Raw genomic sequence first — 17,138 nt, forward strand, 5'->3', positions numbered from 1 at the left:
TAGCTCTGAATTGGCAACATCTGTATTCTAACAGGTCTTTCCTGAAAAAAATCCATGAGGTATTTGCCCACCCCTTCCCGACTAATTGATGTCCCTGGTAGATACTTACAGAATGGGTGGAGAAATAAAGTATTATTTTGAGGAAGTTTTTGAAAAGGGACAGGTGTCTCAAAAAGTGCATTTTGGACTCCAATTCTAATGAAATATAAGAATAATCTAAGAAATACAACATAATTCTAGTAATAATATATAGGCTGAAACATTCAGGATTTATAAGGGGCTCTTGGGGTACGTGTCTCCCCTTCTACAGGTATGATGTAAATCTTTTAGACTTTTTTTCATGATTAAGGGGGCTCTTGGAGTGCGCGTCTCCCCTTCTACAGGTATAATGTCAGTGGTGGATCATTGGAGGGGGCCGAGGGGTGCTCCCCCCCTAACTTAGTTTAAAGTAGTGTAATTTACTTAATTAACGCAAGATTGCGTCAATTAAACTTGCTTCTAACGCAAGTTTATCGGATCAACCCATTTTGTGCCCCCCCCTCCCCCTAAACAATCCTGGATCCGCCTTTATGATGTAAATCTAGATTTTTTTTTTCTTGATTTGAAGCCAGCCGTTTTAAATTCAAAGATAATGTAATTTGTGCTGTGAATTTCATTTTCTTAGGATAAAATAAATTTTAAGATATAAATAGAAAAATAACTCTTGTATTTTTCATAATAGCATAAAAACACCTTACTATTGTTGCTAGATTGTCAATCATATGTCGATACACTTATTTACAATTAAAATTATACGCAAATAAAGGTAAAAATGAAGACAAGTATCAGTCAGTCGAATTTACAAATGGGTTCGTTAGAGTCGGCCTCGCTCCAAACCAAATAATTGGCAACACCAGCACTCGAACCCCTATCCCTAAAGTATAAAGGCGTTTTAGACTTATGATTCTATGCAAAAAGTATGGGTAACTTTAAGAGTGAGAACTGGCACTAGCATCGACAAAAAACTACGCCATCTAGCGTTTGGCGACACTTAGCATTTTTTCAACGTACTAATAATATTAATTGGTTTAATCAGTGTAATTGGCAAAATTAGAGTAGTGATAAGTGTCTGATCAGTTGCGGACAGAAAAACGAATACAAAGCTTGAAAATATGCCACATGTCACCAAACGCTAGATGGCGTTGATGTTTTGTGTCGACACTAGTGCCAGCTCCCATCCTTATAAGTTACCCATACTCTTTGATCCTATTACTTTGGAGTTTTGGGTTCGAGTCTTGGTTTCGCCACTTATTTTTTTGTGTGACGAGGGTCACTCAGTGTGACAGTAAGCTTAGCCAAACTTGATTCAGCTGCAAATGGGTACCTGGAGAAATATAGGGAAGGTAAATGGGAAGGATGTGTATATGCATAGGAAGGCTGGCCCCAGAGCCCCTGGTTGAAAGGTCAAGAGAAGGGTGTCAGCACCGTCGGTAGGAACTGTAAAGTCCAGTGCCGTATCCTCTACCCTTTACCTGTTAGAGGCCTAAGATATTGTTTAAGTCTAAAATACTTTCTTGTTTTAGAAGAGTGTTAAGAGTGGACGCACCTCTAAGCCAAGTACACGTCGGGTGCGCGACGGTAAAAAATGCAGAAAGGTGTACGGTCTTGAACACCGAGATATGTGGTGCACCCAATGCAAATGGAAAAAAGCTTGCACCAGATTCAATGTACAAAGTCTTCAAAAAGACGTTGTCACTGTAACCGTATATGCAGACGATGCTTTAGCTGACATTCAAGTTTTGAGTGCGTAGTATGAGCCTTGTGGAACACCACTGCCAGTGGAAATATATTCTGCCATAAGTACAAACTTCAGTGAGGTGTTTTGAGGATGTACGTTTTGAGGATGTACTATGTTTAAAAAACAAGTTTGTTATCCAATTTTATTGCCTTAAGCTGTCTATCAGAAATATGTCATTTCTTTGTCAATTTCATATGTCATTGTCATTGAAATATTTTCATTTCATATGTCATGTCATTTCTTGTTTAGCTTTGAAGTAGTTGATATTGACCATAGACGAGATCATCTCTACCAGCAGATCAGTTTAAATAAGCTCCCTTAATTTTTCTCGAGTTATTAAATATTTTGTAATTACCAATAATTATCAAATGCGATATTACCAAAATGTCCGTCATTACTTAACGAAAGCTAAGAAGTAAATTTCTGTTGATAAAAAAAAAGATAAAATAAAAACAATTAAAAAAACAAGAAACGAGGGTGATTTTCAGTCAGTTGGAAAAAGTGAAATGACAGTAGAAATTTCGGCAAGGACCTCCACCGAGTTGTACTTTGTGCTCAACACTGAAAAAGAAGCACAAACAAAAATCACCAATCTTTTGAAGTGCACTATTGGAAGGACAGAGGGAACACTGAATCCCTTGAGTGTTAAAATCAGTTCATAGGCAGTGCAATAGCGCTGCGTAAGTAAAGAGCGATGTGGGCGCAATTTAGTGTTTATCTATTTTTTTCTGACCAAGGCACTTTGTATACAAGGAGTTGTCGTAGAAACTTTGAAGGAGCTCATTCAATTGAAAATTCTAGTGCTTTGTTTAAGATTCAAAAGTGACTGGAGGGCAACCAGCCCCCCCCCCCTCAAACCCATCGTTTTCCCAAACACATCCAATCATATTTTGACATTGCCTGTTTTGTTCAGCATAATTGGGAGGTCCAGTAATTATGTCTTTGGGGATGACAATCCCCCACCAGCCCTCAGGGCAAGGGTTTATAAGCTCTACTCGCTGCCCATTATTAACATATAAGGTTTTTTATGGAAGAAGGGGTCGTTTGAAGTATTAGTGTTTTTACAACCTTTTTACCGAGCTTTAAATGCCCCCCTGTACATCCTCTTTCCCCAAATACATCCGATATAGATTTATAGACAGCTATTTGGTTCAAAACTGGCTGCAAAATAAAAAAAAAAGACACCTGAGAGACGGGTGTTTTCTATTGCTTCTGTTTGTTTTTTATGTTTGGGACTAAGAACGGCTAGAAAAGGCTCTTGCCGAAATGTCTGCTTTGTCTTTTCACTTTTTTTTTTAACAAAAGTCATATATAGCCAGTGTGGTCTTAGGGCATATTTATTTATCTTAAGAAAGATGATAATTTACTGTATTTTACGCGTTTAAAATTTGTATTTAGTGAGACATATTAATTAACGCGGGCGAGGGAAGGGAACTAATAAGAATTGATCTGCATGGTAGCGTTCAAGTTGATTATGGTCAACGCATAATATGCGTTATTCGTGCAAGCACGTTTAATGATGGACTTTGTGACAATTTTCCTGTCTTAAATTTATTAATATTAAATTATGAGTAACTCACATACAGCCTTTTGTCAAGGCCATTTTTCACTGCTTATATTTTTAAGATTTTTATCTGTTAAAGGATCAGATAATTTTTCTGTTCTATAAGGCTAATCAAAGATTAAAAAAAGCAAAATGAAAATATTAAGAACTTCGCCAAAAAACTGTTACACCCTTATGCATGTAAATATATAAAATATTTAAATGAAATATATGTAAAAAATAACGAAATAAATAAAATATTTAAATGAAAATTATTTAAAATATATGCATGAAAATATTTATAAAATATTTTAATTCAAAATATTTTACACTAAGAATGAAAGCTGGGGTCAGTCAATGTATCATTTTAGCTATTCAAGAACAACTTCCTACGTCCTGACCTATCTTTCATAGTCTTACCCTTTTCTACTACCTTTCTAAGGGGTATGCTTTCAACTACCCTTTCATAGGCTTCCATTTTTAGTCCTACAAGTTTTCTATTTTCTGGGTGGCAAGGAGTGCCATTTCTACTTTTTAGTGCATTAGGAAAGCGTAACGTAAATATTTTATTTTACATCAAAAGCGTATGTTTTTTAAAAGTGTATTTTACATTAGCTTCTTTTTACTTTTCCTGCTTTTGTTTTTTAACATTTAAGTCCGCCACAATTCGTGCTATACATAATAATGGATATTGCTCATAGCAAAGCAGACTACGGTAATTCAAAAGGTATTGCTCGACACCCTTTTTCAAATGGGTTTAAGTTTGAACACCCCAAAAAACCGGTAACATAATGTCGAACACCGCAAACACCAGTAACAACACCATTATTCGACATTTTTTTTTACCTAATAAGGTATATTGCCCATAGCAAAACAGATTACGGTTATTCAAAAGGTATTTTTCGATAATCTTTGTAAAACTCGTTTAAGGTCGACACTGCAAACACCAAAGGTTGAACACCATTGTTTGAAACCTTTTATAACCCAAACTATTAAAAAAGATTCCTTTATCAAATTGTATAACCCAATGAGTCTTAAAATAATTTGGAGTTATGTTTTTTTTTCTAAAATGCGTTATATTGGTCGTCCTCAGCCAAAAATCTTGGCTGAGGACGTTATATGCGTTAATGGACGTTATGTACGTTAATGCGTTATATTGTATTATCAAGTTTTCAAGAACAAGACAAATAAGGGAGTTTTTTGTTTTTGGAGCAGGAAGAATTGATAAAGATACAGAATTGCATGAATAGATTTTATAACGCCCGTTTTTTTTTACCGTCTTTTGCCATTCGTTTACTTGTTTCTGGTTCCATAATTCTAAGAAGCTGGTGCAAGAATTTCGTAATGAAAGCTGATTGAATCTGTTTTTGCCAATATAGATACTTGGTATTAACACAAAAATTATACCAAATACAAATGTTCGGGCTTCGCTATTTGACTCCGTCTGTCGAGCAGGGGCACTAAATCATGAAAATGGTGAGAGGGAGGAGCAAAGATTGTTTTTCAATTTTTTTTTTTTAAATAAAGATATAAAAAAAGATATCTTCCAAATTTAGGAGGGGAGATAATTTTTTTTCCATTTTTCAACGAAAATACTGATATTTTTCAAAATCCAGATGGGTATATGCGTCTTGCCCCCTTAGTTGGTGCCCCCTGGTTTCAAGGTTAGGGAAGGTACATCCTTTAGCTCTAAATCAAATTTTGAATTGATGCTTGATTTGGGGCGCCTACATCTGGTATATCCTGAAATGAAGAAATAGCTGGACTTTTCAGCTTTTGATATACAAATTGGTTTCGTCTTATCTTGAAGGCTTGATAAAACCTTTCTAGTACAAAACACCATGGGTGCCAATATGGGGGGGGGGCTCCCGCCCCCCCCCCTCCTTGGGTGAATGATGCTGCCTTATTTTTATATTTTTGTTCTGAGATTTCTATTATATAGCATTAAAAGTGCCAATTAGACGAGGTTTGCCCCCCCCCTTGGAATTCAGCGTATGGGCGCCCATGTAAAACACCTTTTCGTGAATAACAACAGAAAAACCCGAAAGCATTTTCCTGTTTTGTGGTCTCTTGTAAATATGTATTTTGTAACATATTACCTTTTGAATTACTACAGACAAAAAGTGCTGAAGGCGCTTTAAAAACTAGACATAAATTAGTAATGCCTTCGATAAAATCGATGTGAATTTTTATATCGATAAAATCGATAATTGGCTCAATAATATTCATGTATTTGTGGTAGCCTTTATGTAAAACTTGAGTAAAGTCTTTCTGTGAAACCTATTTAATGTGTGTATAGTTTAAAAGCGAATTATTTGTTTTGATTTTTTATTTGTTTGCCATTCGCGGAGTATGAAACGCCTCATTTTTACTTTAATCTGTCATTATATTGCCGCTTTGAAAGTTAAATGTACAGTATATTTTGGAAGTGGCAATCCAATATTATTAATCTAGACTTATATTGGTGTAGAGAATATTAATAATTTCAGTTTCGAAGTAAAAAGTTTATTTTCAACTAGTAGACTTATTAACCTAGACTTATTTTGGTGTAGAGAATATTAGTAATTTCAGTTTCGAAGTAAAAAGTTTATTTTCAACTAGCAGGAAAAGTAATTCAATTAACTAAATGATGTTAATTAATTAATTGTCATTTAACTTAGCTTTTCATGTTACATAATTAAATCATATTATTTGATTAAATAAAATTAACTCAAGACATACAATTAATATTAATTAAATAATTATTCTTAATCAATTAATATCAGTTGGCTGGGATTAACTAAAAATTGATTAAATAAATACTAGAAATAATCAGCAATTGTCAATGTTGTTAAACTAGAACTTGTACTTGATTCCTATATTGAACAAGCCATAGTGTACACAATGCCATTAATTAATTAATTAAATATTTAGCATTAATTACTTATATTTCCGCAAATATGCCACAAATGTTAATATATTATATTTTTGGTGCTATAAATTATAGGGTAAAAACTAACAAACAAAAATTGCTTAAAATAAATAATTTCTATTTACTTTCACCAATTATAAACTATTTTTACCTAGTAATTTTTCTCTAAAAAGGATAAAATAGAAAAATACATTTGTGATTATGTACAGTTTTTTTTTTTTAATTTACGATTTCGTACGCATAGCCAGAATTTATGCATTAAAATAATCAATTTTCTCAATTTTATAATCTCATTCGTCATAATAGATGATTATGCTAACCAAAATGTGAATTGTACAAAGAAAATATTAATTATTTTTCCATTTATTTGGTTGTGATTCTTAAATGAAACGTAGTCATAAATATTTTATTTTTTTAATTTTAAAAATGTATACGTACTTCGGATTTTTACACGGATTTTTACTTCGGATTATGCATACTTCGATTTTTATTCGAATATATAGCTTTCTCCTAACTACCTCTGTATTGTTGTCGAAATTATGTAAATATTTTTTAGTATCGCATTGACTTGTGGTACACAAATGTGGCATTTTGACCTGCGACTGGTAATTTTGTTTTGCAATTTTAGACAAATGTTATTAGACATTGTTATTAAACTATGGTAGAGGTCTCGAAAATTAGGCTTGTGGCCCAGAAATGGTCACATTAGATATTGATATTCACTAGGGCAGCGGTCTCGAAAATTAGGCCTGTGTACCAGATATAGCCACAATGAACATTCTTTTTTACTAGGGTAGAGGTCTGGAAAATTAGGCATGTTCCCTAGATGCGGCCGAATTGGACATTGTTGTTGACTAGGGTGGAGGTCTCGAAAATTAAGCATGTGACCAAGATATGGCCACATTGGACATTCTTGTTGACCAGCGTAGAAGTCTCGAAAATTAGGCATGTTCCCTAGATGTGGCCAAATTGGACATTGTTATTGACTAGGGTAGAGGTCTCTACCATAAGGACTGTGACTCAGATCCGACCCTGAATATGCTCTAATCAGACTTGTAAAACTGTTGGTGGACACATTTGAGACACCTGGTGGCAAACTTACCACTTGGATAAAACGTCATTTACCACCTGGCCACACTGAACACCGTTGTTGACAAGGGTAGAGGTCTCAAATTAAGCATGTGACCAAGATATGGCCGCATTGGACAATGTTGTTTAATAGGGTAGAGGTCTCCAAAATTAGGCATGTTGCCCAGATGTGGCCAAATTGGATATAGTTATTGACTAGGGTAGAGGTCTCCAACATGAAAGTTGTGACCCAGATCCGACTTTGAATATGCTCTAATCAGACCTGTAAAATTGTTGATGAATCAAATTTGAGCCACCTGGTGGCAAATTTTCCACCTGGATAAAACGTTATTTACCACCTGACCTCACTGAACATTGTTGTTGACTATGGTAGAGGTCTAGGGTAGACTAGGGTAGAGGTCTCCGACATGAAAAATGTGACCCAGATCTGACCCTGAATATGCTCTAATCAGACCTATAAAACTGTTGGTGAACAAATTTGAGCGACCTGGTGGCAAATTTACCACCTGGCCTAAATAGCATAAGTGTTTAATTTGGTTAGATGAATTTCTAAAAATTGATGTCCAGATTAAAATTAAGGTTTTTTCAGTTTATGTATTTTTCATTTTTTTGCAAAAACAAAATAATATGTTTCACTTGTATGAAGTTTGATTGGGAAACTTATTTTCTATTTCGACTTTTTTTTTTAAGCTGTCCCAATGAAAAGGGGGGGGGGGATTGAAATGTGTATGCCTACCTTGGGGCTACCCTACCTTAGTTTTGATCTGGCCTACACTCTGGAAAGTCTTGAGACCTTTAAACTAGGGTATATAGTTTGTCCATCGTTTTTTTTTATCTAAAACTGTATTTAATATTTTATTAGTTGTTACATTGAACAGGGTAGCCGCTATTTTTGGAAATGTTCCCTAATATCCTAGGGAACTGAGGAAAAACGTATCTATTAATAAGTTTGATTCTATTAGGTTGTATCAATTCTAATAAGTTTAGTTTTCATTAAGAAGTCTTGTTTACATTAACGAGCATAGGTTCAGACTAATTCAACCCAGAAAGGGGGAGGGGGTGGTAGAAGATTTTTTATGGGGACAGGACTAGTCTTAGGCAAGGGTAATTCCCCTCTATGTTCAATTATACTTCGGACAATATTATCGGTACTAAATTCCGCTATTATAATCATAAATTATTAGAAGTGATATTATTATGAGTTGTATTATTATAGATAGCATAGATAACATTTTTGGCTGTATAGATACCATTGTATAGATACACTTTAGGCTGTATAGATACTCTTTAGGCTGTATAGATACCATTGACGCAGGATAAAGTAACATGTAATGTATAAGTACAAAGACCTAGCATGTGTACAGCAGACGTGTAGGCTGGGTTCTAATTAATGGGGGTGGGGTAATCTTTTCCTTTGTTGAATGAAAAATCTAGACAAATATCATCAGAGTCGCAACTAAAGGTGTCCCATTCTCATGAATAACGTCAGCCTTAAACTAAAACAAGCCGTTTTGCTTATTTATTTTTTTTTTTCTTTTTTGTAGTTAGTATTTGTCCACTATTGCCAGAGCACCAATTGTCACAAATTACTCCCTAATCATGCTATTTTGGATAATGGCTAAAATAGTGGCCAAAAAACATAAGTAGGAGAACTTAATAAAAGTTTTGATGTTAAATAATTATTCAAAATCCTTCAATTAAATTCAAAAGAGCAATTTTTTGAAATTGAATTACCTCTAGAATATTCTTTGATAATTTCAAGATTTCTAACTACAGACTAAATAGGCCTGAATTTAGCTGGAATACGTGTATATTTAAGCCGGAATTTAACCAATTTAGCCAGAATAAGCTAAATTTTTTCCCAAAAAATGTGTATTTGTTGTTACGTTTCATTATCCTATACAGTATCTGGCAACATTTTCGAGTTTGTTTTGCAGAAGTTTCTTATTTTTTAGTTTTCAATTTGGTTTGAGGACGATAAGGGGCGTGGGGAATATGACAGGGTGGGGGGGGGGGGAGATGTGTTTGAGAATAAGAGGTGTGCTACGATTAAGGAAAAGGTTTTGAAAATATGTCTCGAGACTGGTTTGGGTAATAGATGAAGTTCCATATGCAGTATAAAGTAAAATTGTTCCGAGGGTAGTTTTTGAGGGAGAACCTTTTTTAGTCCTTCGTGTCTCTTGTTGCCCTCAGCCTAATTTTGGATGACCTCCAAATCACAATAGATTATGTGTTAGAAATTTAGGAATTATAGAGACAGTTGCTTTAAGACCGTTTGTGATGTTAGTTATGTTTTGTTAGTATGTTTTTGTTGAAGTTTATGTTATTCTTTGGTATTTTTGAAGAGGATTGAGATATAAAATTTTGTTCCGATGTGAATTGTCACTGATTGCGAAGTCGAACTGTTAGAGATACCTTTTCCGTAAAATCATTGGCGTAGTGAGGGGAAGGGTATCAGATGTCCGGGTTTTGAAGCTGCAGTTTATTTACAAGGATTTCAAGCCGTTTTGTTCCATCTTGGGGGTGGGGGGGGGGGGGGGGGTTGGCCCTTTTCTATCAAATGATATCCATAGGAGGAATATGTTGTTTTAACTAATTGGGCCATAAAGCTTCTACAAAGAAGAAGGAAGAATAGAGGTGGAGAAATTTTAACTGTTTAAAATGGTTTTAAAGAAATTAAAGATAAGATCTAAAAAAAGATAACTCCCAGCACCTTCAAAGAAGACCCCCCCCCCCAAAAAAAATGATTTTAAACATCATTTAATTTCATTTAACCCCTCCCCTCTGCTGAAGATTCATCGTATACGCGTTCCTAGTATTCTTGTATTCAGTAGTCTTCTATCCTTTTTTTTAAATTTTCTTCTGACTTTTTCACCCTCCTCTTTACCAAAGACACAAACTTTTTTTGCGTAATTTTTGGAAGTATTTTGGTTGATGGTGTTGCAATCGTGTTTTAAATTTTATTTTCTTTGTTTCTTTAATATAAGATCTGAGAGTCTAATGTTTTTTTGTTGTTTATGTGTGCGTGTTGTTATGTTTTTCTTTTTTTTAATGCTTGGCATTTGTCTTTCATCAAATAAAATTTTCATCGTGAATATACAACATTATTTTTATATTTTATTAATATATTTTATTATTATTTTTAACATTATTATTATTATTATTATTTTACAACATTATTTAACAACATTATTATTATTTTATTATTTTTATAAATCTCTGGTCAGGACGCAAGACATGTTAAAGATCTATTAGTTTAGAGGTCTGACTATAACCATTTTCAGCACAATATTATTGACATAGTAAAGAGCGATCTGTCTCTCATGTAGTTTAAGATGTACACTTGAGTCTAAAATCTCGGATCAAAAAGTCCAAAAATGTACACTTAGGGGCAATATAACTCATGCAGCCATGGTGTGCAAGATCCCCAAAACGCAAAAAAGACCCAGACGATTTATCTAAGGAACTTAGCAAAAAGGTGGACTATTCTTTTGAAGTGGACAATTAAAAGGGTGGACCAGGGCTAATCTTTGTAAAGATGTTGGTGGGGAGGTTCCAATTGCAGAACCCAAAGTAGGGTCCTTGGGCATGGATCAAACTTGCGCTCCTAATTCACAAATGTGAAGATGCTGAATGCGTTTTGAGTTCTCATTAACGAAGGACTAAGTGATTTGTTGTATGTCCTTAAGGTACCACGGACCAAAAGTACCCTGACTTGATACTATCCAGGGACCAAATGATTAGGTGAATGTCCATAAAGAACTAAGGACATCAAAAGAAATGTGGTTTTCTTCCCTGGCCCTTCTTAAGCCTATTTATACCCAAAAACCTCGATTTTCTAAGATTTGATTTTATCAAAAACTAAATTTGCTCTATATTCAAGGTTATCAACAAGGTGGTGAAATGTGTTATCAAACAAATCTGATTCTGCTCTGTAAGATAGATTTTGATTTCAAATTAATTTATTTCCCTAAATAGTATTGTTCTTTCTGGTTGTTAACTGGGAGCCTTCACTAAGCAAGAGTTAAGACCTAATACATCTATGGTCAATATTCGGGGAACGAATAGCAGCTTAAAAAAAACAGGAACTAGAGTTGACGTAGAAACAAGAATGTAATTTATCTTGCTAGTGGACCGCGAATTACAGGAAAAAGTTTCACAGAACCAAAGAAAATTTTGCCTACGTGCATTTTGTTCCGTTTGTGCATGCTGGACAATTTTTTTTTAGGGGGGGGGGGTCAAACCGGGTAACCGGCACGCCCTAAATACACCGTTACCGAAAAAAAAGGATTTCTCTAGACAGATGTATAAGCTTTTGTTCACAAGAAGAAAATAAAAGGTAAGAAGAGAATATAGGGATAAAGACGCAAGTTTCAGCACTTAAGGGCAAATTATGTTACCCACCTTCCCCTATTAGATAGTCGCAAAGGATTACTTAAATGACACGGTTTCTTAAATGACACCTAAACAGACAATGCACCCAGGTGCAAGTGTGCTCCATTGGCTCCTCTAACTATAATACTGCGTAAGACGTGCAATCAGACTGCATAGTGATTCAAAACAAAGCTACTACTACAACTGCTGCCACTGCCACTAACCACTCACAGCAGCACCCAGACCCATGAGTACCACAGATCCAAGCCCACGCATCTTCAATCCCCCTATCATCAAAACCTCTTTGTTTAAACCCTCCTACGCCGTTCCCATTTAATGTAAATCTTTCTTTATGGCATCCTACCACCCCAGACGTGGATGACCTGCTTTTCGTTTAGCCCTAGACGGTTGGCCGAAAAGAACAATCTTCGGCAATCTGTCATCCTTCATCCGCACAACGTGGCCTAGCCACCTCAACTTTTCCTTCATTATAGTCCTAGAGAGTGGTATTGAACCACATTTTTGGTACAGTCTATTGTCTGAAATACGGTCAGTCAGCCGGGTGCCCAGAACAATCCTAAAGCAATTTCTCTGGAAAACATCTAGCAAATCTTCATCCGCTTTTCGGCGCGCCCATGCTTCAGAACCATATTTGACCATTGTCATCACTGTAGCTTCTAATATTCTAATCTTGGTTTGCAGACTTATCTTCCTATTCTTCCACACTTTTTTTTTATCTGTGAAAAAACACCCTGAGCCTTGGCTATTCTACTTTTGACATCTTCACTGCTCCCGCCATCTTTACTAATGATACTACCAAGGTAAGTGAAGATGTCCACCTGATCAATCTTTTCATTACCCAACTTCACCTTTTTATCTTCACTTATTCCTAGGCTTAGTGACTTAGTCTTCTTAACATTAATTTTCAAACCTATTCTAGCACCCTGAACTCGCAAAACCTCTAAAAAATCTCAAAAGGAAACAAACGAGACGGACTACAGCCAATAGAAGGAAGAGACAAGCTAATATGACGTATATATTTCGCCTTTATGTAACAAGGCGTCTTCAACGCTAAGAAAAAAAATCTAAAGTAATCTAAAAAACATAAAATTAAATAAAATGTAAAACTAAGGAATTAAGAAACCAATATCTATATATACAATTAATACTAATGTAATTGAGCACCGGGGGCGTAGCTCCAGCATTTTTATTTGGGGGGCAAAAGGGGTCCAAATGCGAAGAGTCAAGGGGCATGGGCTATATAATATTTTTTTCTAAAAATTATTTGTGGGGCCACTATCCCCCTTGCCCCCCCCCCCCCCCAACGACGCCACTGTTTACCACCACAATATTCTTATAAGCAATTGTGATTAACTTCAGTGAGAACACAGAAGCAACTGGATAAAAAAATGAATATGAATTTAATTATTTTGTTGCGAAATAATCCTTTTGTTGGCATCCAATGCTTCAATTTTTATTGGTCTTGAATTTACTCTAGTTCCCTGGTGATTTTGCAAAATCTTTTTACCATTATTAGCTATATGTTCACTTTTAAGAATTATGTCATAAGTCGAGTCAATATTTATATTTCCAGAATCTTTATTTAGTGGAACGACTACTACTACTAACAACTCATCGCAGCACCAAGCCACCGGAGGCCAACACAGCTACGCACGCTCCTCCATCCTAATTTATTCAAAGCCTTCCTCTTTACGCCCTCACAGGAAGTTCCCATATCCCTTAAATCTTTTTTTACGATATCCTCCCACCCCAACCGCGAACTGATTAGCAAAAATTTCTTCATCTTTATATTTTTTTTTCTCTCCTTATTTTTTTATAGATGGCCAGTTCAGCTTTGGATCTTTTGCATTGTGTTTAAACAGTAATGCACAAATAAAGAAAAAAAAATCACCAAAAGAAAATCTCAATTACATCATAAAATTTACTGGAATTGTATTTTATAATAAAAAGTGTCATTGATAAAAAAGATTATTTTTAAACGCTTTTTGCTTGTTCATCAAGTGCTTCATGTTGATCTACGATTTGAAGCTGGCTCATTAGATTTATATGCCAGCTCTAAGATTGGATACATGTCAACATGGGCGCTCATAAGCTGAATGTTAGTGGGGGGGGGGGGGGCTTAACTGGTCTAATCGGCACTTCCAATGCTTTATAGGCTTAATAGAAATATCAAAACAAAAACTTAAGGCAGAATCATTGAGCCAGGGGGGAGTCTGGAGCCCCCCTCTGCCCTCCATATGGGCGCCAATGCATGTCAACGTTTCCATTCCTAACAAATCGTTATAACACGTTATTTATTATTTTTATTAAGTTTTTGAAAACCTTACGATGAAAAAACAGATATCACTATCTACCGACACATTTACTATGGCACACCTTTCGATCTTCACATAGATTTTATTTAAAGGTTTATACTTTTTTTTGTGCATGCTGTGCAGAGTTTTTGTTGCGGAACGTGAAACTGTGGGTGGTAGTGTTATATAAATCTATCTTTTTTTTACCATACAAACATATGCAGTGTTTGTTTATCATTCCAATTATTTGATTTTTCTTTATTAGCTAGTTTGTAAAAGTCCTTCGAAATGAAGATTTATTTGAAGTATGAAGCAAAATGGTGACTGAGATTCCAATTTAAATAGTTTCTGCTCATTTTAAGTTTTAGTTTTCCCAAATAAGTATCTTGTAAATAAAATATCGCAAAAATAATCGCAGAATTTAATTTTTCCATAATTAGTCAGATGAAGCCAACACACGAGCTTTTTCAAAATTTCGGATTAATAAATCGATAGAATTAATAAATATCAAAAATAAAATATTACGATTCCCTTCTTTGCATTATCTTGCATTAGACCCGTTTTTTAGCACTAAGATCTTACATCTTTCTGCAAAGATTATCGTTTTTTAACTCATCTTTGTTCTAAGATCTTACAGCTCGCCGATGTTAGCAAAAAGTGTGAAGACCGCCAACACACGAGCTTTTTCAAAATTTCGGATTAATAAATCGATAGAATTAATAAATATCAAAAATAAAATATTACGATTCCCTTCTTTGCATTATCTTGCATTAGACCCGTTTTTTAGCACTAACATCTTACATTTTTCTGCAAAGATTATCGTTTTTTTAACTCATCTTTGTTCTAAGATCTTACAGCTTGCTGATGTTAGCAAAAAGTGTGAAGACCGCCACTGTTCTCCCATATAGAACAATGATGAGAGAACTTTGATGATCTACTCATCATTGTTCTCAGACCACTGATCAGAGCAGAATGATGAAAGACGTTTGAACAAAAACGACCAAAGATGCAAGATCTTTGTTCAAAGATTTCACTTCTAAGTGTTTTCTGACTAAAGATGTAAAATCTTAGCACATTGATGAGTGAAAAAACGCCCGGATTGAAAAATCTTGTTCTGTGTTGCTAACAATGACCAAAGCTTGAGATAAATTATCTAGAGGGCTAAAACTGGAAAATAATCTCGAATGAATACACATATGAATAAATTATATACACATAGCAGGAGTGTAATTTCCTATGAGACAGGGTGGTAACTGCCCCCTCCAGACCCTATCCCCCGACCCCAGTTCGCCACCCCCGCTGAAATTCAGTTTCTTCAAAAAACTTGTCAAAACTAAGATAAGCCTGCACAATTCAAGCATCCAGAGAAATGGTTCAGTTTTCTTCAGTAGGCCAAGTCCTTTGCCTTAATGGTACTTTATGTCTCATTTTTTATTTTTCACTGTCATTTTCAGTTGTTTAGGGAAAATTAGCTCCAGCTTTGTCCCCACCCAGGATTTTGACGAAATTACGCCAGTGATCCATAAGTATGTATAGGGTATGCTTTAAAGAAATTTAAATAAGAAACAATTTAGGTTGAAATAGCAACTGAAGCGTCCATTCGACGCTTTAGACTGAGCATCAGTATAGGCTCTGGAGGATCTATATAAAATTTTGTATCCATATTGGAAAAAAAATCTCTAAGGCTACAGTTACTGCTAACTCTGAAGAAATTTTCGAACGAAGCCCGGATGCTGAATGGTCCCTCTTAGGAGCAGAAACTCAATTGGGAAGCTACTCACCATCTAACTGCATATGTCCACTGAAAACCGTATAATACTTATCGATCGTCAACTCTGGAGATTCACCAGGAAAGATCTTAGATTACTCAAAGCTGTAATTTTGGGTGAAATATGTTGTTAAAACAACCTAATTTAAACCAAGCTTAGTAACGAATCTCTCATACTAATTTCGTCCCATCGATTTATGTCGTAACTTGTATTACTGATAACAGTGCAACTACGGAATAAGTAATTTGTAGAAGAAGCAAAAGTCGCAAGGTTATAGCAGAGTAGTAAAAAAAAAGCTGCAGCTCAAAATGGATCCAAGCCTTCTCAGAGAAAGCAAGAGCTTTAAAAAGCGAGCTATGGAAGTGCCTAGGTAAACTAAATTTTTTGTTTCAGAACGAATTGGTCTATGCCAACCAAATGCTCTAACCTTATATGCAGGGTATAAAAGGTTGGAGCTGTTGTGAGATGGTTCAGGGTTTCGGTAAAATTCTACTTTAGTTACTTTTGGCTATCTTGAAAAGGGGTTGGGTTAGGAAAATGAAACTTTCAGGGATGGATGTACATGCTAAGGTTTGTCCCGGGAAGGTACTTTGAAGTACCTTCCTCCACTCATCCCCCCTCTATATAATGGTAAATTACTGCACATTACTAGTTGTTTTTAACTCATATTTCACCCTATATTACTATCATAAATATAAATCACTGCTTACCTTGCACAACTTCTGCTTTTAACCTTGTTCATTAAAATATATTCCAAAATCCTATTTAAATCCTAAGCGATTTAATTTTCAACCCATGCTGACTTTCTTTATGGTATATATGAAACCAGGTTTTGAAAAATTTTGAGTTTGGGGGGAGGGGGGATTTCAAAAACATCTTCCCATGATATAACGTGTCCTCTGAAGTTGATTCTGATGTTTTTAGCACTGTATCTTTTAGCACTTTAGAAATATTTTAAAAGTTTCTAAAGTAGAATTTTAGAAAATTTGAGTTTGGGGGGAAGGGTGATTTCAAAAACCTCTTCCTGTGATATAATATGTCCTCTGAAGTTGATTCTGATGTTTTAGCACTCTATCTTTTAGTACTTTAGAAATATTTTAAAAGCTTCTAAAGTAGAATTTTAGAAAATTTTAAGTTTGGGTGGAAGGGGAATTTCAAAAACATCTTCCCATGACATAATTTGTCCTCTAAAAAGGATTAGGTTATTTTCACTGGTCTCTCTTGTCAAATCCTTTCCCTAATTAATACAGTTTAAATGGTCTTATCAACAGAGTTGTTTGGCATGTGCCTGCTACCCTTAAGGGTAAGGGTTTCTGATAAGGCAAGTGTGACATCACAACAAACCTGGTTTCATATATAC

General features: G+C 35.1%; 2 protein-coding genes across 4 annotated transcripts in view; both read left to right on the forward strand.

Annotated features, from left to right (window-relative positions):
- LOC148943895 (zinc finger protein 704-like) overlaps nucleotides 1-10,427 on the forward strand; it is a 120,816-nt gene extending 110,389 nt beyond the window's left edge. The window contains exons 9-10 of one of the 3 annotated variants that reach the window (XR_016142990.1): nucleotides 1,563-7,044; nucleotides 7,177-10,427. Coding sequence is in view for 2 of the 3 variants with exons in the window: in XM_089101637.1 (XP_088957763.1) it covers nucleotides 1,563-1,790 (228 nt within the window). In the remaining variant the exon portion in view is untranslated. Of the gene's footprint in view, nucleotides 1-1,562 lie in introns of all 3 variants that reach the window. The other 2 variants (XM_089101638.1, XM_089101637.1) reach the window with 2 other exon arrangements.
- Nucleotides 10,428-16,041: 5,614 nt separating this feature from the next.
- Nucleotides 16,042-17,138, forward strand: part of TfIIEbeta (transcription factor IIEbeta) — a 33,679-nt gene continuing 32,582 nt past the window's right edge. The window contains exon 1 of the mRNA XM_089101030.1: nucleotides 16,042-16,148. Within this exon, the coding sequence (XP_088957156.1) occupies nucleotides 16,087-16,148 (62 nt within the window). The 5' untranslated portion in view covers nucleotides 16,042-16,086. The remainder of the gene's footprint in view (nucleotides 16,149-17,138) is intronic.

Source organism: Artemia sp. Qi Xiang Cuo, chromosome 15, assembly GCF_049724085.1.
Source record: "Artemia sp. Qi Xiang Cuo chromosome 15, ASM4972408v1, whole genome shotgun sequence".
Classification (NCBI taxonomy): domain Eukaryota; kingdom Metazoa; phylum Arthropoda; class Branchiopoda; order Anostraca; family Artemiidae; genus Artemia; species Artemia sp. Qi Xiang Cuo.